Here is a 22,890-nt window from a genome sequence, read left to right on the forward strand (position 1 = left end):
GGGCGGCGGCGGAGGAGGAGGAGGGGATTCGTGCATTAAATCGGGGCGGCGGCGGGGGGCGGCGAGAGCAGGGAGCAGAGGCGCGCGGTGCGTGTCTGGGGCTGCGCCTGCGGAGAGCGCCGCGTTGGGCTCCCAGGGCGAGCACAAGCCCACCGGATCGGCGCCGTTGCCCCGAGTCCAGCCGGCTCCCGCCTGGCCCGAGGAGCTGATCCAGGCGGAGGAGGGGCGACGGAGGGAGGGACGGACCCCCCCCCGCAAAAGGTGAGTGCCGCCGGCTCCTCTCTCTTTCGCAAACTTTCCCGTTCCTTCCTCTGCTTTTGCTCCCTCTTTATTTTTTTTTAAAAAAAGGTGTGTGCGCGGGGGGGGGGGGAGGGAACAGAAAAAAGATCGGGGGCTGCCAGGTATGGGCAGTCGGTGACCTGGGATGACACGCGTGCACGCGCACCCCGAGGGGGGTGGGGGGACCCCTTGAGAACAGTGGAGGCTGGCGGCTCCGGCGTCAGTGGGGCTGCGAACCCGCTCTGGGTTTCAATCCGAGCTAGCCAGAACTCTGAAGGAGCTCTCCCAGGGGCGGACCCCCCCCCCAAATGGGCTCAGCCCCTAGGGTAGCTCCTTTAGGGTTCGGACTGGAGCCCAGGGCGAATGCACAGCCCCGCTGACGTCGCAGCCCCCGCCCCCCCCCCCCGCTTGAGAAAGAAGCCCGGGGGCGAGCGAGAGAGGGGCGAACTTCTGTCCAGGTTGCAACTTGCCAGAAGCAGCCCTGGGCTTTCCGCTTGTGGGGCACACACAGAGGTGAGCGTTATCAAAGCGGCCCGGGCTCCCCTCGGGTCGGCTGCGCCTCTCGTGTTCTGTGACGAGGAGGAGGGCTCAGCAGGCTGACCTCGTGAATGCGCCTTCAGACGTTCTGATGACCCGCGTTTTCGTTTTCTTGGCTTCGATTCGCGATTTCATGCTCATCTTCCACGTTCGAGCCCTGATCTATGTGCTGGATGGGGAGGGGGAGGGAGGGAGACCTCGGTGACTTTCCCGGGGGTGTAATTTCCATCCTCCATTTCTGCAACTGAGGGCGGGGGGGGGGGGAATCTCCGACCCGAGCGTGTGTGCTTTGAAACTTAAGGGGTCGGTTTCCAGAGAAACTGCAGTCGAGTTAGCAGATCAAAACGGAGGGGTACTGCGTGCAGCCTGTCTGTTCAAGGGAGAGACAGAAGGAGAGCTGTGTGTGTGTGTTTTCCCTTCCCGAAATAAAAGACCTCCTTTCTTTCTAGGACTTTGCAAAAGTTCTGGAGTCAAAAAAAGATGCATTCAAATTAAGGGCTTCTGGCCAGCTGAACAGGGAACTAGAGAGTGCACTTTTTAGAGGGAAGACACGTTTTAGATAGCATCCGATGCAGAGCAAACACGTGTCGAATCTGTTCAACTCCTTAGGCCTGATTCTGACAATATGTTCTTATTATTTGTACACCTATGCTTTTTAAAGTGTACAATTAGAAAATGTGAATAACAAGCGTGGACAAACTTGTGTATTTGCAGACACATGAACTGGACTCATACTGGCCTTGTTCACACGTGCAGGAGTCTGCGACATCCAACAGTAACTTACATGTGTGAATGGACCATCACAGAACTGTTCTGTTACTTCGGAAGTTTGGGGGGGGGCATTTGCATAAGTAGCTGCAAGGTACACCGGGGGCGGAATAAAGTGGTAGAGTTCCGAGACAGGGAAATACATTTTTGCGTGCTCCCCTACGTGAAAGAATCCCTGCAAGTAGCAATCTAGCACAACAAAGAGCAGGCTAGCGTACAAGCTTTTCTTCTGCTGTGCTGGGGTTTTGTTTTTTAATTTGCAGGGGTTAAAAAATGGTACCCGCTACCTGCAGCAGTAGGGTCTACCCTTGCCACTCCAGGGTTAAGAAGCAGTCTTGGCCCATCTAGTTTGTATTTTCTGTTTCAGGGGGGCACAACATTTTCAGCCCCACAGTTCTCATGTGATGCTGGTGTGGGGATCAGGGGTTGCTCGGGCAGGAACATGCAGATGTTCCTGTCCAATTGCTAAGGTCATCTTCAGAGCTTGTCTCTGGGTGCCAACACCCACAATGATGCGACGGGTGGCTACCAGGGAGAGACTTTTCTGGGGTGGCCCCCTATCTGTGGAATGCCCTTCCCAGCGAGATCTGCCTGGCATCTTCTTTATATACATTTAGATGCCAGGTTAAGACCTTCCGTCTTGAAGCAGGGATTTAACCTTTAATCTGCTGCTTCAGTAATTTTATTGTTGGTTCTTCAATGGTTTTAATTTTTAAAAAATGTTTTAATGCTTAATATTATTATTATTAATTACATTTTTATACTGACCCATAGCTGAAGCTCTCTGGGCAGTTTACAGAAATTAAAACATTAAACTACAATATACTAAGATTAAAAGCCATTTACATAAAAGCACACGGACAATATACTCAAACAACATATAACTAAAAACAACTTTGAATAGGCAGTCATAACTAAAGACACATCCAGGACCGATTGAAACTCATCATAGTCATAACTAAAGACACATCCAGGACCGAGTAAAACTCATTATTTTGATTATTGTATTGTTGTCTCATCATATTTATTTATTTATGGTTATGTTGTGGTTGTTGTGCGGTTGTATGATTGTAAACCATCCCAAGGGCGTTTGCCAGTTGGGCAATACAAATCTAATAAATTATTAGTAATAATAAATAATGAACACACATACAGATGCATGCGCGCGCACACACATAAACACATACACGCACATATCCCAGCCATCCTGATACCGATTTCTTTTCCCTTGCTGGAGAAAGAGCGATCTATTTGAGCATCTCTGGGGGAGGGATCACACTACCCACGCGGGCTGCAATAAAGGCCTTGGGGAGCACATGCAACCCCCAGGCTGCAGGTTTTGCACTCCTGGTCTACACTAAGTGGCAGCCACTCTCCAGGGTTTCAGACAGGAATCTTTTCCCCAGCTCTACCTAGAGGAGATGGGGCTTGAACAACGTGGGAGCTTTGCACACACAAAGAGGAGAAGCTTTACCACTGAGCGACAGTCTTTCTATTGCCTCATTCTGCTGGTGAAGAAATCGTGTGATTCTATGCACGTGTGAACCGGCCCACCCTCATTAGGAAGGCAGGGTTGGCTGTAGGCTCCATGTGGAATGTAATTGCCATGGCAAATCCGGGTTTGCCAGGACATCGTGCGCGTGTGCGCATGTGCGTGTGTGTGAAAAGACTCTAATTTTCCCAAGCAAATAGTTTGAATGTATTTTTCTCTCTTTAGCCACTGACTTCCTTTCTCCCTCCTCTTTATGGATTGTGATTCTTCTGTGTGTGTGTGTGTGTGAGAGAGAGAGAGAGAGAGAGAGAGCGATCTCAATTGCCACGGCTGCAAGTAATATGATCAGCAGCTGGAGTTCCAGTGCCCGCCTCCCATGCCCAACCTTTCATTTCAAACATTGCCCCTTTTCTGTTTCCATCCCTTCCCGCACCACCACCACCTCCTCGCTTTCCCCTTCCACCCTCCCCCCCCCCAATCCTTTCCTCCCAAACTGGCAAAGATCTCCAGGGAAAAGGTGTGTAAGAGCAGAAGCCTGCCTCTGGGATCTTTCTCTCAAAGGCTTCCCTGATCAGCAGTTGATAGGATTAAAGGGAACCCAGAGAAGGGCTGGGAAACTCCCTGCTCCCTAGACAAAGCTTGCAAGAGGTGAAAAGGCGACTCTTCCTAGATGAGCCCAGACATGTCAATTGCCCTGTCTGGACTGAAGTTGCAAGGAGTAAAACAGAGGTCTCAGATGGATGTGATGCAGCAATTTGGTGTTCACACACATTCAGAAGGCATCTGGAGCCCTCCAGATGTACAGATTTTGTTAAATCCATTCTGCCTGTGTTTCATGGATTGTCAGCCGTCTTTTGTTCCGTCCTCCGCTCAATGATGGAATCGGATATTTATTACCCAATGGTTACTCTACTTGCGCTGATTCGCATTACGCTAATGCACATTAACTAATGTGGATAAGCTCATTAGTGCATGTGCTCATTAGTGCTAATGCGAATTAATGCTAATGCGAATTAGCGCAAGTCAACCACTACCCCCAAAAGTGAAAAAGCAGTCCACAAGTCGACAGGATCCATGTGGCTCGGAAAATGCTGGTCCGCTGCAGAATCTGCAGGACAGATTCATAGAAATCTGAACTCATTTGAATCTGTTGTGGATTTCTCTGACATCCAAAGCTACAACTCCCATCGCCCCCAGCCAGCCAGTGAGGGCACTAGGTTAGGGAAAGCTGCCCTAGATTTTGAAATACATTGTCTTCAGTGTAAGAACAGATGATGATAATACTGATGGCACTGTAAAGAGCACCTTACACCAGGGGTGAGCAGAAAGTAGATCTCCAGATGTTTTGGACTTCAACTCCCAGCATTCCTAAGTATTGGCCATACTGGTAGGACCTCTAGGAGTTGAAGTCCAAAACATCTGGAGAGATTTGCCTTCTGCCCACCCCTGCCTTACTGCATTACCTAGGCAATCTAGCAGGTCCCTGCTCTCAAAGAGCTTACGATCTAACATAGACATTGGGGAATTGGGAGGGAGGGACAGACAAGGGTAGGGAAGGTAGGATGTGAACAAATGCTGTTACATGTACATCAGGCTTGGTGGCTTTGCTGGATTGGACCAGTTGGATCTTGGTCCAGCATTCCCTTCCCCAAAGCAGCCCGTTCGACATCTTCGGGTGCTCTCAGGCAGGTTATGAAGATGAAGGCCCTCTCTCGGACTGCATCCCCCTGCCCCCATAACAAGCAACACAGACTGGGTGCCACCACTGAGTAAGCTGTGCTCTTTGGACCAACTTTCAAGCCTGTGCACCTGGCACAGAGTCTTCTCTGATGAGCATGGGCGGGGTGTATATATTAGAGCGCTCGGGAATGATTCTCTGGAAGAGCCCATGGAGTCCAGTGCTTGGAAGTGAGTTGCACTAAGTTCAGTGGCAGTTCCTCACCACATAGCGTGGCTTCGTTTTTTTATTTAGGGCCGTATCCTACCTGGCACTGCTGCTAATGTAAGCTACATTGCGCTGGCGTAAGATATCCCTAGGACAACGCCAGCAGCATTTGCTCATGCGATGGATTTTCTGAGGAAACCCGTCGCAGCAGCAAGCATTATTGGCATTGCACTAGAAGTCACTCACCATAGCGCAACATAGCTTACATGAGTGGGAGGATCGAATAGGATTCTGCCCCTGGAGTTCTCTGTGGCATCCGAGGTGGCTAGTGATAAAAGCAGCCCCTTTAAAATGAAGAGCAATATACAAACCAAATAAGAGCAAATAAAAGATCAGAGGAAACCAGTTAATTAAGGACGGCAGCCCACCAAATCATGTTAAAACGAGCAGTAACCGTATCAGATTGGAGCACAGGCCAAAAGCCTCTCTCAGTTAATATGTCTGTACTTCTGAGTAAACACGCATAGAATCATATTGCTGGTCTCGCCATCAAGAGCGTACAAGATTTCAGTCCTATGCGTGCGCCCTCAGAAGAGTGTCACTGGAGAAGGAGAGGCAGAAGAAAGGGCAAAGGCTTAGATTTAGACTTAGAAGTGAGAGGTGTCGTGCCTTTGCAGGAGAAGTAGTCAAAAAAACCCAAAAACGTTTTAACCAGCCAGAAGAATCATGAAATGTTCATTACTCATGGCTTAGTCAAAAGGAAAGCCCAGACAGTGGAAAATGACTCTTTGAACCAGAGTACATCAGGGTTTTATTTTTGTTTTTTTTACCACAGTTGCTGAAAAATTACCCTGCTGATTCAGACATTTAGACCTGGTGTGAATTCTCTAGTGCTGTTGTGGTCGCTATGTAACATTAATGCTGGCAAAGGAAGAGTTGCTTATGCTATGTACATCAGTTGCCTTGTGTACAACAGTTGCTGGAGAACATGGGCAGGAGGGTACTGTTGCACTCATGTCATTCTTGTGGGTTTCCCATAGGCAGCTGGTTGGCCCCTGCGTGAACAGAATTCTGGGCTAGATGGACCTTGGTTTGATCCAGCAAGACTCTTCTGATGTTCTTAAACTCTGCATAGAAATCTGGCAGTACCCCTTGGTCTTGTATTGCCTTAAGAACATAGGACGCTGCCTTGTGCCAGGCCAGACTGCCTGACCATCTAACCTGGAGGGGCCATAGCTCAGTGGCAGAGCACCTGCTCTGCATGCAGAAGGTTCAGTCCCCAGCGTCTCCAGGTAGGCCTGGGGAAGACCCCTCCCTGGACCCCTGGAGTGCTGCTGCCAGTCAGTGTTGACAATACTGGGCTAGGTGAACCAATGGTCTGACGCAGTATAAGGCAGCTGCTGAGGTTCCTAACATGGTATGAGCTGCTGGATGGTGGAACAGACAGCCTCAGAAGGTGGTGGACTCTCTGTTGGAGGTTTTTAAGCAGAGGCTGGATGGCCAGTTGGCCACCTATCAAGAGCGCTGCCACCGTGGATTTCCTAGGTGATCTCTGAGTCCCTTCCAAGTCTAGGAGCCTTTTATTCTCTAACCTGGTATCGTTTACTCTTAACTGGCCATTGTGTCCCAAAATCTCAGGCAGAGAGAGGAATTTTCCATCACCTTACATCTTTTTTAGCTGGGGATGCCAGGGACTGAACCCTGGTTAATGGACTTTCTCCTGCGCACACCCACCCCGCCCCACCACTGTACTCACTGTACCTGCCAACTGCGGATACGTTCTCGGTATCTGATGAGGTCAGCCTTCCTTGGACTGGTAGGGCTCTGTCGACCCCTTTCCTCCCAAATGACTTATATCTGAGGTGGAAAGAGGTGTTGGCTGTCACACTCATTCCAAAGAGGAAGATATATGAAACGGATCATCCCATGGTGAGCCAACAATATAACCCTGGTTTCCAAACCATGTTCCGCCAAGGAACCCAGGTTTCTCAGGGGTTCCTCAATGAGAAGACCAGCAGTGATGGGCAAGCATCTCTGAAAGCCAAGTTGGCCGTCAGTACTGCACTTCTTTTGTAAATGCAGAGACGCAGGGTTGTGTGTGATGTGTCCCAAGATGCACTCTCAATCCAGGCCTGGCCAATTATTATTACTTGTGGGACCCTCAACAAAATGTTGCAGTCTATCCTTACCTCCTAACAGGAATGCTGCTGCTCAGCATTCCGGCCAACTAGCCAGCTATTCCTTCCTCCATCAGGCCATTTCACAGACAATTTTCCATTTTTCTTTTCCAACTAACATTCAATGTTCTGTGGCTACTGAGCCATGCCCACTACTCCTTGGCCTGGGTTTTTCTGGTGTGTGTGTGTGTGTGTGTGTGTGTGTATGTGTGTAGAGTGTTCGGAGTTTTAAAAAATGTTGTAGTTGTAATTTTGCAAGTTTCCCCAAGCATACCCTTGTTTCTCGACAGCCTTGTTTTGGCTCCATTTCTGTCGGCACTCACCACCTGAGTTTGTTATTAGAGGGTGTTTCATGTCATTTCACTTATTACATTTCTATACCGCCCGATAGCCGAAGCTCTCCAGCCTATCAAGATCACTTTGAATTTTGTTTCTCTCTTCCAGGGTATTAGCTATCCTGCCCAATTTTGTGTCATCTGCAGATTTGATAAGCATTCCCTGCACCTCCTCATCCAAGTCATTCATAAAAATGTTGAAGAGCACTGGGCCCAGGACTGAGCCTTGCGGTACCCCACTCGTTACCTCTCCCCAGTTTGAGAAGATCCCATTGATAAGCACTCTTTGAGTCCGATTCTGTAGCCAACTGTGGATCCACCGGATCATTGTTTCATCTAGCCCACTTTGAGCTAGTTTGCTCATCAGGATATCATGAGGCACTTTGTCGAAAGCTTTGCTGAAGTCAAGGTATATTATGTCCACAGCATTCCCACAGTCCACAAGCAAGGTTACCTGATCAAAAAATGAATCTGGAAGGATTTGTTCTTGACAAATCCATGTCATTCCAAAATTGGGAGGCCACCACCAAGTTGCTGTTTGGTTTTTTTTTATTACACTTTGCTATAAAAAGAACAAAAATGGCTTACAAAAAAGAAAAGAAAAAGACAAACAAATCTAAAATCAAATAAAATTTTAAACTGTACAAACCATGAAAATGGCAGCACTAAAACCCCAGGAGTAACAACGTAAAAGTGACAGTTTAAAAGGCAAGACAAGCAGTCTTCTGGGCAGCCATCCGTTATTTCCAGACTTCTCACTGGAAAACCCCCAAAGAGCTTCTGAGCATCCCCATTAGAACATAAGAAGAGTTATTCTATATCTAGTCCAGCATTCTGTTCACAGTGGCCAACCAGCTGCATATGGGAAACCCCCAAGTAGGACATGAGTGCAATAGCATCCTCCCGCTCATGTTCCCCAGCAACTGGTATTGAGAGGTGCACTGCCTCTGATGCTGGAAGTCATATATAGCCATCAGGATTAGGAGCCACTGACAGCCTTCTCCTCCCTGAATCTGATCCCCTTTTAAAGCCATCCAAATTGGTGGCCCCCACTACATCTTGTGGTAGCAAATTCCATAGTTTAACTACGTGCTGTATGAAGGACTTCCTTTTATCTGTCCTGAATCTCGCACCATACAGCTTCATGGAATGAGCCTTATGGGAGAAGTTTTCTCTCTATCCATTCTTTCTTCCTGGAATACTGTTGTGTTAAAGCAGGAATAGGAAACCTATGGCCCTCCAGATGTTGCTGAACTACAATTCCATCATCTCTGACCCCACTGATAGGAGTTGGAGTCCAACAAGGGCCACAGCTTCCCCACTCTTGCATTAGAGTTTTCCAAGCAATTCATAGACCTCAGCTTAGTGATCCTTGCAACGGCCCTGTAAGGTAGGCCAGTGCTGTTATCCCCCCTATTCCAAACGGGAACTTAAGAGACAGGGGCTTGCCTCAGGCCACCAGATGAATTCAAGGTTGAGGTGTGGTTTGGTCTGTGACTCAGACTCTTGGCTATTGCTGCAGAACAACCATAAACATTTGTACATAGCGTAGGTGAGCCCTTAACACACACTGATAACCGTAGGGAGCTGGTGAAACGGATGAAGGAAACCCACTCCAGGCTGCTGTTGCAACTGCTAACTCCTAACCACCGGAGCGAGCAGACCATCGGATGAAGTGAGTCTGCAAACCAGCTTCTGGAGAACTTGGAGCAATTTTGAAAGTAGAACCTGGGCTCTCCCTGATGGTTTCCTTTTTGTTCAGTTCTTGAATGGAGGCAGTTTTCTGCAAGACCTGATACTTTTCCCTCTCTCCCTTAGCTGAGTCTTTCGACTTTGCTCCTCCAAGGTTTTTCTCTCTCTCTCCTGCCTCCTTGTTAAGTCGGCTGGAAAGGCGGAGGGAGAGTGGAGCGCAGGAGTGGCTGGCTTATGCAGACTTCTGAGACAAGTCTTCCTTTTACGCTTGCAGTTGCAGTCTCTCGGCGTGAGGTTCAAGCCAAGGAGGGCGGGAGAGAGGAGCATGTCACGCTTTGGCGTGTCCCTTCTCCCAGGCCATCGCTTGCCAAGCTTTCGATACAGCAAAATAATCTTGGAGTGCCTAGACGTTCAGGGAAAAGAAAAGTCAGGGGAAGAAATTGAAACTTTAGACAATTTTTTTTTTTAATAACTGGATTGGGGGGTCAGTCTACTGAATATCCCAGCCTTAAACATGCTTACTCAGAATTAAGTCCCACTAGATAAAGTAAGATTTGCTTCCCATACTTTGCCTGTGACAGCAGCCTAATACTTATTTATCTAGGTAGTTTAGCTTTGTAACTACACAGTGGAGCGCCTGGCTGGATACTGGCAGACCAGGGCACAGCCGTGCATTTAAAGTAACTGCTAATGTCAGCCAAAATAGATTTACATGTGACTTGCACCAAGGTCCAGTTTCTTTCCTTCCCGTCAGTAGGCTTAAACCAGCCCCAAGGAGACAAAAGAAGCTTTGTGCCTTAGAGGATTACTGTTTCTGGTGGCATTTTCATAGGCTGGGCCAGGGGCAAGCAACATGGCACCCTCCAGATGTTTTCAAGCACAACTCCTATTAGCCTCAGCACAGGGTTGCCATGGGAGCGAAGACAGAGGTGTACAAAATTATTCATGGTGTGGAGAATGTGGTTAGGGAGGCATTTTTCTCCCTCTCTCAAGATACTAGAACCCAACAGGGTCATCCCATGAAGCTGATTGGTGGGAGATTTGGGACAGATAAAAGAAAATACTTCTTCACACAGAGCATAGTCGAACTGTGGAACTCACTACCATAGGACGTAGTGATGGCCACCACTTTGGATGGCTTTAAAAGGGGGTTAGACAAGTTCCCGGAGGAGAAGGCTCTGCACCTTGGAGAGCTCCTTCAGAGTTTTGACTGGTTCTGACTGAAACCCGGAGCGGGTTCACTGTCCCACTGACATCGGAGCCACCAGCCTCCACTGGCGTTTCCGCTGCTTGAAGTCTGCCGCCTCATGCAACTGTGAGAAACAAGCCAGCATGGATCAGCCACAACGCCCCAAATGCAAAGTGCGTGATGAAGAAAGGGTGAGTGAGGATGAACCCACGTGTGTGGCTCAGCCCTTGAGTCCCTCTTGGCACCATAGCAGCCTTTTGTCTTTTTCCTACTGCAGATTTTTAAAATTTATTTATTTATTGCATTTATATCCCTCTGTTTCCTCGCCCCACTCCTGCAAAGAATCCAAGGTGGCTTACATGATCCTCCTCCTCTGCAATTTATCCTTACAACAACCCTGTGAGGTAGGTTAGGCTCAGAGTCAGTGACTGGCACAAGGTCACCCAGTGAGCTTTGTGGCCAAGTGGGGACTAGAACCTGGATCTCCCAAGTGCCAGTCGAACACTACAACCACTGCACTGCCCTGGCTCAGATAACATGCCGACTCTTCTTTAGCCTTGCTTGAGCTCCCTCTTTGGCATGTGGTGGCTTTTTGTGGAACCTCTTCCACACGCTGGATCCTAGCCAAAGTCAGCTGCTCATGCACAATGCGCATAATTCAGCTTTGAGCACGTGAACGCTCCGAAGCGGTGTTTGTGGTTATTAAAGGCCAAATCTCGACATATGGCAGAGCACGTGCCCAGCCGGCCACAGTTGGGCTGGACAACAGCAGACACCGAAGCGTCTGGTCTTTGTTCCTGCAGCTACCACACAGGTGTGCTGCTAAGCACTTAAAAGATGTGGGGCCACACCCATCGGACATACATCTGCACAGCATTTGCATATGCTGATTAATATCTATATATGCAAATGTGGAAACAATGATTAGATTTAGTTAAATTTGGCAAGAGGCAAAGCCCGTAAATTCCTTTCTCATCCAAATCATTTCAAATCAAATAAATTCTCTGGTGAATTTGCACACCCTGCCCCAGATCATCCCAAATCAATGGGGAAAGTTTTTCTCTTAGCTTAATCACAGGGAGCGATTCGGGGGCAGGGGGGGGTTGCAGCATGTAAGAAGGGGAGAGTTAACTCTTCCCTCCCAAGCGACAATCCCTCTTCAAAAATCTCCCCCTGCGTGACAATTAAGGTAAGAAAAAATCCTTCCACTGGAACCAATGGATACTTAGGGCCCTGGGAAACAGATCCAGGCCCTGGGAAATGGATTCAGGGCTGGGGCCCCATGAAGACCCCAGCCACCACATATGCAAAACCCATGTCAGTAGGGCCTTGCAGCATTTTGAGCTCTGGTATTCTCCTGCCGTGGTTTCCAAATTCAGTCTCCTGCCGCAGTTGAGTTTCTCGGAGCCTTATCGAGGGTCTGCCAGTGATAAGTTCGCTTGTGGTGGCCAAGCACTCTTGGAGCACGCTCTCGGTCCATGCAGGGCCCCACCTACGCCCAGCCATCTGGGTCTGCTGAGAAGGCATCCTGGAAACAGGCTCACGGCGCTAAATTAATGAACTGACCTGATTAATTGGTGAATGTCCTGTGGCTCTGTTTTTTTTTTTAAATAGACTCCGGCTTCATCAGGGACTGCCCCACAAGCCTGGGTGATGCTGCCTTGAGACATTTGGCTTCCGAGCCTAGCTGTGCTCCTACAGCTCCGTGATTTGGCCAGGCACTTGTCCCATCAGGAAATGGGCAACCACAGGGGTGGCGATTCTTTAATCCCACATGTGCCTCCAGGCCCAGATAATAAAGAAGCATAGAGTTGGAAGGGATCTCAGAGATCATCTAGTCCAACCCCTTGCTCAGTGCCAGCTCTGCACTGCAGAATGCAACCGCAGCATCCCTGACGGATGTCCATACAGCCTCTGTTTAGGTCCCTCCAGAGAAGGAGAACCAGCCGCCTCCCAAGTAACTTGTCCCACAGCTGAAGAGGTCTCACAGTTAGGATGTTTCTCCTAATGTTTAGCCAAAATCTGCTTCCCTGCCATTTCCACCCTGTAATTTTCTAGGGTTTGTTTTAGCCTCTACTGGTGCTCTCTAGAGCACAGGATGTTGAACCTCAGGCCTGCAGGCAAAATCCAGCCTGACTGGAGTCTCAGTCCCGCCCTCTGGGGCACCTCAGATGGCCCCACTGCCTTCCCCCAACTGGCAGTTTCCTGGCTTGTGTGGATTTTGTTCCCAAAAGGTTGAAATGTTTATCCTAAGGCTGTTATGGGCGGTGAGAGCTTTAAGCTAAAATATGCCAGGATTTGGGGCTTTTGGCCCTGCCCCTTTTGCCTCCAGCCCCACCCACCATTGGAATGCAGCCCCCGAGAGTTTCTCCAAAATTTAATTTGGCCCTCTGGTTGAAAGAGGTTCAACACCCCTGCTCTAGTGAGGAAAAAATCAAGAACAAAGGCCTAATCTGTTTCTTTACAACATAATTGAGACACTTCCTTATACTAAATTGGCATATTCATCCATTCAGCCCAACATTGTCTATTCCAGCCATCCCAAACCTGGTGCTCACCAGTTATGCTGGACCTCCAGGTGGTCATGCTGGCTGGGAATGATGGGTGTTGCAGTCCAGCGCACCTGGAGGGCATCAGACTGGGGAAGGCTGGTTTGCTGACTGGCAGCCGCCCTCAAGGGTCTCTGACAGAGTGTGGTCTTTCCCTGCTACTCGATCCTTTTAACTGGCAATTGAACTCAGGACCCTCTGCAAGCAAAGGATGGGCTCTACCACTCAGCTGCGGTCTGTAATTTTTGGTTAGACACCTAGAATTTGTTCATAGGCCAATTGAACCTTGTGACCTGCTGATTTAAAATTCCTCGATTAGCTTTGCTGTCCTAACTGGAACTCGCCTCCTTCCCCAGAACCCTCTGTGATGGGGAAAAGAGGAAGAAACAGCTTCCGTTTGGGGGTTGCTCTGTGAAAGCCCCCACCCTCCCACCCACACACAAAGATGATAGGAAATATAAAAATCCATGCATCACTCCCTAACCCTCTGCAAAATATAACTCTAATGGCATTTATCAGCTTGGCGTTTCCTTCGCAGCTCTGCCGACTTTCCTCCGAAATCTGACTGGGCACTTGATCTGGCCTCTTGCTCTGCTGCCTTCAGAAAGAGTTGCTTGCAGAGATGGAGAGAGCTCCATTTCTGTGTGTCATAATACCAGGGGTGGCCGTGGTTGGAGCTGTTTAGCTTGCGAGGCTCAGTAAAGCGACATCGCTTTTCCTCTTTTCTGTGCCCTCTTGGTGCCTCCACCCGACGTGTCCCTCTCCTTCTTCCTCTTTCCTCACCCGTTGCACCGTTAACGGTTCTTAATGCTGCAGAGGGCTGCGGTGGTGGCTTAGGAAGTGCAGGGGCCTTTTGTTCAACCAGCCGTGTTCTTTAAGCCAAGCTGTTTGTCATCGGCCCTGCTACCCTGTCCGATGGCAGGGCTGCGATGAACTTGTGGCTTTTGAGGAATTTGCGGCCTCATTTGGGACTTGACAGCCACAAACCCCCAAAAGGGAGAGGCCCTTCGCGATGTAATCTGGGAGCTACAAAACAGTTGGGCTACAGTGCCCATCATCCCCAGTGATGGGAGTTGTAGTCCAATACAGCCGGAGGGTGCCAAATTTGGGAAGGCTGGTCTATTCGTTCTCCTTCCAGATGTATTCCTCCACCCCCACTCCCTAGCACCTGCCTAGCAAAGCTGAAGTCAAATCACGGGTGGCCATTTTATAAAAAAAAAATAAAATAAAACCCTTTCTGTCTTCTGTTGTTTATAGAACAAGTTCCCTGCAGTGGCAAGGAGCCAGGCCTTCCGGGTTTAATTCCATTCCGTCGCCTCCTCAAAGCCTTATTCGAGCCCCCCACTTTTCCGCCTTGTGTAAACATCGCCTCGGCTATGTCTCCGATAGCTGCTTTCCCCCACACACACTTTTTTTTTGCCCTGTGCTGTGATCACACCGCTTTCGCGAGACGCGAGTGCGCAGCTAGCTGGTTCAAGGGAAATGGATGCCAGATCGTGTGTGCGCTGCGTGTGTGTTTTTCTCCCCCACTCCTGAGTTCCTCTCGAAGCATTCACGGGCCAAAACTTGCCATTCATTGTCTGTGTGTGTTTTTAATTAAAAGACACAGTGTGTGATGTGGGCGGGGGGGAGTTGCGGAGAGGGAGATGGTATAAAGGAAAATCAGGTGTGAGCTAATGGCGTCTCAAGATCGCACCTCCCCATTTTTACCCATATTAGCAAATAGAACATACTGAAGGCAGGCAGTTGCCTTCCACTGAGTCAGAGCTTTGGCGTACCTACCGCAGTATCCACTAAGTGACCTGGCAGAAGCTCTCTGGTTTCAGATGGGGGCTCTTTCCCAGCCCAACCTGGAGATGCCAAGGATGGAAACTGGAACCTTCTACATGCAAAGCATGTAGGACAAGATGCTCCACTCTGGCTGGCTGTCCATCTAATTGTTAGATTTATATGCTGCCTTTTCCTCCAAGGCGCTGTACGTGATCTTCGTCCTCTCCATTCTGTCCTCCCAGCAACAACGCTGTGAGGTAGGTTAGGCTGAGACTCAATGACTGGCCCAAAATCACACAGTGAGCGTCATAGCCAAGTGGGGATTTGAATCCAGGTCTCCTGGGTCCCAATGCCCTTGGCGTTGGATGGTTTGGGACTTCACCAACAGGGATCTTGCTGGGAGTGCAATGTTCCCCGGCGGATTGCAGCTGCACCAATTTGACGTCCTTGCAATATAGCAGTCATCCTTGTGTGTACATGGACATGTGTGGCCTACACATGTTCACACACGCACACATAGGCTCTTCCTTTGTTTATCAAAACAGTTCTAAATAACCCTTCTGAGGTTACCTTTAGGGTGCGGCGCTATGTGGGGGGCCTTTTTGTGCCACTTTGGAATCACTCTAGGAGATCTAAGCCATGTGGGAGGAGCCTATGTTGAAGCTCCTCCCGCACACCAGCGTTGCACCTCTGTCATACAAACTTAAGAAGAGCCTGTCAAGTCCAGCATGGTTGGCTGGGGAATGCTGGGTGTTCTAGGACTTTTTGCTGTCCAAATATGCATAGGATTTTATTCATTCATTTATTTGTGATATTTAAATAATTTAAATTTAATTTAATTACAAGCTGGGGAAAGCCTGGGTGAACAAGTGCGTTTTCAGGAGGTGTTTGAAACATGCCACATTTTCTGCCTCCTGAACTGCACAGGGGAGGGGTTTCCAAAGAGTGGGTGCTGCTACTGAGAAAGCCTGCCATCGAGGTATTACGTGGCGACATTCCGTTAGTTTCAGAATAACCAGCAAGGCCTCCTCTTATGATCTTAAAGGTCGGCCGAGTATATATAAAGGAAGACAGTCTGCTAGATATCCTGGTCCCAAGTTGCTTAGGGACCAGGATGTCCTCGAACATGGCTCAGTAGCTAATAGGCAGCCAGTGCAGCTCTTTTGGTACAGATGTGTTGTGAGCATAGCTGGGTGTCCAAGTGAGCACCCTAGCTGCTGCATTCTGCACTAGCCGCAGCTTCTGAACCAGGCACAAGGGCAGCCCCATGCAGAGCACATTACAGTAGTCTAATCATGAAGTTAACGGTGCATGGATCACCGTGGCTAGGCTATCCCTATCCAAGACTGGGCACAGTTGGCATACCCATCGAAGTTGGTAATGAGTGCTCCAGGCCATCTAGGCCCCCAGTGACAAAGATGGATCCAGGAGCACCCCAAAACTATGTACATGACACTTCAGAGGGAGTGCAACCCCATCCAGAACAGGCAAACAGCCCAATTCCCGGACCAGGTTTGAGGTGGGGCCCATGAAGGGTGCTCAACCTTCCACAGGCCAGACTGGGCCCAGCACAAGCCAAATTCAGCCCATGGGCTATAGGTTGCCCTCCCCTGTTTTAGGTGATACACAAGTGGTCATCCTAGAAAGGGGATTAAACAAATTAATGGAGGGTAAGGTTCTCAGTGGCTACTAGTCACAGTGGCAGTGTGCCTCTGAATACCAGTTGTAGGGAGACAGTGGTGGGAAAGAGGGCTACTGGGCTCATGCCCTGCTTGTGGGCTTCCTGTGGGGCATCTGGTTGGCAAGTGTGGGAAACGCAATGTTGGACTAGGCAGGTCTGATCTAGCACGGCTCTTCTTACATTCGCATGAGGAAGTCTTGCTGTTTTCTGAAGTTGAGCATTAAAAAATAACTACAAATTGCAATATCCCCAGAACAAAATTGCAGCTGGGGGGGTGTGTGCGAAACAAATGGGAGGCGATGTATGTTTATTGCACAATAAACCGGTTGCACTGGGAAATGGTGGGGCAGGGCGGGGCAGGGGGGGAGAGAGGAAGACCTCTGAGTGCTATATAAATATGAAGTAAAGAAATATTCTGGCTGTTGGCGAGAGGGTTGGGAAGGACAGGTGAGAGAGACGAGTCTCTCCCCCTTCAGATGCCTCTGGCAGTAAATCCCCTCCAGTCGGCTGCAGATGTTGAGTTATTGCTCTGCCAGAAGACAAACGGTAAGCTGAAACATGGAGAGAGTTTTCCTTGCTCCAAGGACATGCTTAAGAAATATAGTATTGGGGGGGGGCGGGAGAAATAGAGCAGTGGGGGAAGTAGCAAGCACACGTCATGCCACTGTGAGGACCAGTTCAGGAGGAAGCAAGGAAGTGGCCAATTTTGGTGGCTAAAAGTAGGCGCACGGGGCTCATTAAGGGCTGTGCTACAAGGCTTCTCTACTGGCACTTGCCTGTGTACCTGCTTTTGGCTGGTTTATTTGGCGGTGGCACTTTTACATTTGTCTTCATTTATTTTTCTGATGTCGATAACATCGCCCGGAAAAGGAGAGCAAGTGCAGGGAAAGCCTTAATTATTCGGCGCTCTCTATCAAATAGCGTGGATTTTGCTCGGGGCTGCCTTCTTGGAAAGGGCTGAAAGAAAGCAGACTCCAAACCAAGGACGGCCTGATTTGTATCTTAGACACTTAGCCGAGAGGTGAGCGGAAAGAAGATAAGGATCTACAGGTAGGCTGTTGATCAACAACTCCCACTTGTTTAGCAATAGCAAAAAAAGGCACTTCTGCTGTCAGCTGGGCTGCTGGCATCTCTGAACAGTAATCTCTTGGATGTGGATATGTACTTGCTTGTACATGCAGGTCATCCTAGTGTATGGCTCATGAGTTCAGCAGGTAATTGGCTTCACCCCTTCAGCCACTGTCTTACACCTGGCTCCATGGTTGGTTGACTTCAGGGTTGGTCCCACAAGGCTGATGTTTGCCCACACCCATCTTAGCTGCTTTGCTGTACCATTTATACCATCTTACCATTTTGCTGTACCATTATTTATACTAGGAGTGTTGAACCTCTTTCAGACTGAAGGCAGAATTCCATTTTGGAGAAGCTTTCAGGGGCTGCATTTTAGGGGCTGCATTCAGGGGCGGAGCCAAACACAAAAGAGGTGGGGCCAACCCCCCCCCCCCACAATTCCAGCATTTTTTAACTTAAAGCTTTAGGAGAGGCATTTCAACCTTTTCAGAATGGGGAAAAAACTGCACAAAAGCCCAGAAGCTGCCCATTTTGCTTTGCACTTGGGATAGCTCCTTCAGAGTTATGACTGAAACCCGGAGATGATTCACTGCCGCACTGATGTCGGAGCCCCCAGCCTCTACTGAGGTCAGGGGTTAGTTCGTTTTGCCTAGGATGACGATCCTGTTTCTGTCGATTCTTCCTCCCTCCATTTGCTCATCAAGTAACGTGGGCTGGAGGTTCCATGCAAACACCTGAGACTCAAATTGTGTTATTCTGCCCCCCCCCCCCCGGCTAAAACAGGTCGGCACAATTGGCCTTCTATGTATATGGCATGCTCATGTCATATCATACATTGCATTATGAGTTTGTGCAGGGGATGGCTTGCCCACTCTTTCACCACGGGAACAGGATCTTTGGTCCAGGAAAAAGTCCAAGCTGAACTGGGCTTAGGGCTCCAATCAGACATTCCAATAAACAATCAAGAGTCTTGTGGTACCTTATAGACTAACGAATTTATTATGACATAATCTTTAGTGGACCAAGTCCACTTCATCGGATATATGAAATGTTATCCTCGATTGGCAGGAATATATGTACACGTGGTTGAGGGACAGTGTGTTAACGTGAGATCAGAGGGAATTGAAATTCAAAAGTACAGACAGTGATAATTACCTTAACAGTGGCCATTCACAAAACAGTTTTTGGGTGACAACATAGACATCATTGCAATGGTGGGCTGATAGGTAGTGTGATTTAATTTTTTTTTAAACACCTTTATCCTTATTCAAACCACAGGAAATAGAGTTAAATCTCTTGATGAATTTTACTTTAACAATTTCACGTCGATATCTGGGTTTGAAATTCCTTTGTTCAAGAATGGCTGCCTTAGGGCCAGTGAGAGTGTTGTTGGAGGCTGAAGTGTTCTCCCAGTGGTTTTTGAATATTGCCATTTCTGAGGTCAGAAGGTTCTCATAGCCCTTTTTTGTTTTAAGTTGCTAATTTAATCCAGTTGCATTTTTGTCACCTCCATCCGATCATGTAGGAGTTTTTATGGATGTGTGTAAAAGCTGGCAAGCAAGTAGGAGAAACTCCTTGATGCTTCAGCTAATTTTTTTTTAAATTTCCCTTTTTTAACAGCCCCTGCTGGAAAACAATAGCAGGTAACTAGCTGTGGAGTCTATCTTAAATGCAGGTAGACAGATTAATCAGCGAAGGAAAAACCAAGGAGTCTATTAAAGCTTGACAAAGAATAGGCACCTTTTGGTCATGTTTCAAATGGCTGCTGTCGCTGGCAAAGTGATGCTATTAAAGCAACATCAGGGGTTTGATTTATCTCGCACAGCTTCATTTACTGTCTGTTTAAAAATAGAAGCTCTTAATGGTCTTTCTCTCCCCCTGAGCTGTGGAATTGTATCCCATTTGTCACCCCTCATTTTAAAATATGCTTTCTCTCTCCCTGTTTTTTTCTTTGCTTGAAACTGTCCCTGCTGCATATTCACACTGGGGCCTAGTCACTTCAGTCTGAGATCGGTCAGCCAGCTTCAAAAGTTATGGGTTTTAATAACAGTGTTCAGGATGAAATCCGTCTCCCTCAACTCCTGGAGAGAAAGAATGAGCGTTCTGTGCTTCTTAGGAAGCACTGATCCTATTTAGTCCAATTTTGAAATGAAGGCAGCCTTTTCTGAAATGACAGAAGCTTGGGTTTTTTTTCCAGCTATGCAAAGACAATGCTTCAAAGTTCAGTCGCCTTCAAGGTCTGCTTTCGTCAGAAAGTCATTGGAAATATGGCTTGGAAGATTGCCACTTTTAGATATAGATATATACTTTTGCCCCTCCGCCTCCGTAGCTCTGAACATATGCAGAGCGTCCTGCAGTGATCAAGTGAGGAACAGAATGTGGGGGTTGGAGTATCTTGAGGGCCTTAATTCATACCTTGCAATGATTTTTTAAAGAAAGTTTCTACAGAAAGTACTGAGAAAAACATCTAAAAAACGTTTAGATGGATCTGCTAAATGATTAGAAGTTGGAGAGAACCTGGCTGGGGCTTCCAAAACTAAGGATGCTACTTTTCTTAGCACTAGGAAAAGTGTATCAGCAACCAGGATACCAGGGAGAGGGCCTTTTTGGTAGTGGCATCCTGGTTGTGGGATACCCTGCCCAGAGAGGCTTACCTGGTACGGCCTTTACAATCTTTTCAGGGCCAGGTGAAGTGGGGGGGTTTATTCTCCCAGGCCTTTAAAAATCAGTGATCTCAACATTTTGAATTGTAATCCACTGTTTAGATGTTACATATTTTTAGTCATGCCACGAAACTTTTTTCTCTCTGCCGATAATTTGTATGCTGCAGTCTGTTCTATTCTATTCTATTTTAATATTTTATGCTTGTGAGCTGCCTCGAGAACAGTGCTATTGGGTGGCTATAGAAATCCCATAAATAAACCATAAGATTTTCTGATAGTTTGACCCTGTCATGCATCCTCTGTTTAAACAAGCCTTGCAAATAGTGTTGCGTATATCTCCCCCATTCCATTACTCTTCCGTGTGGTATCTCTCCCCATGTTCTTCTTGGCTTGCCATCTGCTTTTCACTTTCCCCAAGTTTCTAAAATTATTTTCAGAATTGCTGTCTCCAGTGGCTTTCAATTGACCTCTCTCTGGTGGTGTTTGGACAATGGGGGGGGGGGGAGTCATTGTGGCTTCTCTATGCATGCCACGCGCATGCCCGTCGTTTACATAATTACAATCCCTACAGCAAGTCGTGGGTTGGAGGGTGGGTACAAAGTCGTCCCCACTGCGCCGCACGCCAGGTTTGGACAACACACGAACCTGTGCTGCAGTGCAGGTAATTATGTAAACTGCGGGGGCAAGGGGAGAAGTCACGATGGCTTCTTTTCCCCCCATGATCGGCCAAGCCCGGACACTGTCTCTCCTTTTCTTGCACATTACCAATGCACACAAGCAGAGATGGGCATGGATTAAACCACAACAGAAAATCCTGATGCAATCATCACATCAAGATTCCGTTTTGCACTGTGATTTAATCCATGTGCATGTGTGCTAGTGTGCACCTGTAAGGTGTGTGCGTGAGGAAGTGGAAGCAAACTAAAAACTATGGCAAATTGTGCCTGGTCCAGGATCTGAACAAGGTCTGAAAATCAGAAGCAGGAGAATGGCGAGGTGCTAACACATCAGTGCCATTCCGGGAGCCAGATCACATAATTTAACATCCCCCAAATCTGGGGAGAAATTCAGATGGGGAGAGCTTTACGAAGATCCCTGCTTTCAGCTATGCTTTTAGGAGGCATCTTTTCTGCCAAATGTCTTTCCATGCAAACTCACTTCCTTTCCCTTTATGTAACTCTTCCTGATGTTCTCTTCCCGAGAGCTTGGCTCGAGCTTGGCTCTTGGGTGGTATAGAAATGAAATAAACAAACAAATAACATTTCTGCCTGTGTTTTTGTTTCATAGATTCCAGCTATGCCTTTCTCAGTTTGGTTCAACCTGCTGCTGCTGTTCCCCAGCATTGGTACTTCAAAGACTTGCTTCCCAGGATGCCACTGTGAAGTGGAGAGCTTTGGTCTCTTTGACAGCTTCAGTCTAACTAAGGTCGACTGCAGTGGGATTGGATCCCATATAGTGCCTGTTCCCATTCCTCTGGACACTACCTACTTGGATTTATCGTCAAACCATCTGGAATCCATCAATGAGTCCATGCTGACTGGCCCTGGGTATACCACGCTGGTTAGCCTCGACTTGAGCTACAATAAAATCTCAGAGTTTGTTTCTACAACATTCTCTAGACTCAGGTACCTCGAATCTTTGGATCTGAGTCATAACTCTTTGGTTGCCCTGCCAGACGACTGCTTTGCCAGGTCGCCCCTGGGGGACGTTGACTTGAGCAACAACCTCATTCTGGAACTAACTATGGATGTGTTTGCATCAAAAGGCCAAGGGAAACCTATGAATGTTGATCTCTCAAACAACTTAATAACCCTGGTTTCAAGACACCAGGACAAAGCCATCCCCAACATTCAAAGCTTAAATCTGTCTGGAAACAGGCTAAAGAGTATCCCGAACCTTCAAGGAATACCCCTCCGGTACCTAAATCTTGATGGAAACCCTGTGTCAACCATTGAAAAAGGGGCGTTCTTGGGGCTGAAGGATTTAATCCACCTGTCGCTCAGCGGGATTCACGACCTGTCGGTGATTTTGCCGTATGGCTTCAAAGACCTGCCTGCTCTCCAAGTGCTTGACTTGTCCAACAACCCCAACATCAAATTGTTGAATGCTGAAATCTTTTATAGTCTAAGTTCTTTGCAGGAACTTAACCTGTCTGGCACAGGTGTAGCAACTTCCTTATCAAAAACGATGTTGAAATACTTGCCTTCCATCAAAAGCATTGCCTTGGGCAAGAACATCAAATGTCTTAAGACAGTCCGAGAAGGCCAGTACCACAGACAAACTGGGCTGACCAAGAAAGAGTTCCTAAGTTGTCATGACAGTCGTGGGTCAGTAGCACCCTATGCTTTGTGACAAGGGCCAAGGAGGATGTACAGATATACCCAGACTTTATAAAGCCACAAATGTGCCTTCTGTAAAAAAGTGTTAAGTTATATATTTTGCATATTCAATACTTGATTACAATGATTCACGAAGACTGGTTGTGCGTGAATTAATTTGGTTTCTTCTCCCCTGTCCCAAATTCTCCTTTCCTTTAAACCCAACAGTTTAGCCCTCTTCAGAAACTACACCCACGCCTGCAGTTAATGCGTGGGCAGGGTCGTGCTAACCAGCTCTGCCCCCTGTCATCCACACATACAGTGCAAATACCTGTAGCTGGGAAGCCTTTATTCCAGGGCTGGGCAATACACGGACTGCATGCGGCCCTCCCAGGCCATTTTTGCAGAGTCCTCTGCTGATGCTGAATCTGCCGTGGCAATTTTGCAAACAGACAAGGTGTGCAGGGAACCTGTGCTTTGTTCA

The 22,890-nt window shown here is 48.0% G+C and overlaps 1 protein-coding gene across 2 annotated transcripts; it reads left to right on the forward strand.

Annotated features, from left to right (window-relative positions):
• Window positions 1-63: 63 nt before the first annotated feature.
• Window positions 64-22,576, forward strand: TSKU (tsukushi, small leucine rich proteoglycan). Of its 2 annotated transcripts, none has more exons than XM_084842445.1 (2): window positions 64-261; window positions 21,376-22,576. In XM_084842445.1, the coding sequence occupies exon 2, from the start codon at window positions 21,385-21,387 to the stop codon at window positions 22,438-22,440; it is 1,056 nt and encodes a 351-aa protein (XP_084698571.1). In that variant the 5' UTR covers window positions 64-261; window positions 21,376-21,384; the 3' UTR covers window positions 22,441-22,576. The 2 variants fall into 2 exon arrangements, with proteins under 2 accessions (XP_084698571.1, XP_084698572.1); XM_084842446.1 differs by lacking the exon at window positions 64-261 and adding an exon at window positions 16,991-17,404 and having other exon boundaries at window positions 21,376-22,561.
• The last annotated feature ends 314 nt before the right edge of the window (window positions 22,577-22,890 follow it).

Source organism: Heloderma suspectum, chromosome 3 (assembly GCF_057233095.1).
Source record: "Heloderma suspectum isolate Gila_16-S chromosome 3, 16-S_ref, whole genome shotgun sequence".
NCBI lineage: Eukaryota > Metazoa > Chordata > Lepidosauria > Squamata > Helodermatidae > Heloderma > Heloderma suspectum.

Excerpts from the sequence above, each read along its gene's own strand:
- TSKU (XM_084842445.1), top strand. The coding sequence starts at position 21,385 with ATGCCTTTCTCAGTTTGGTTCAACCTGCTGCTGCTGTTCCCCAGCATT.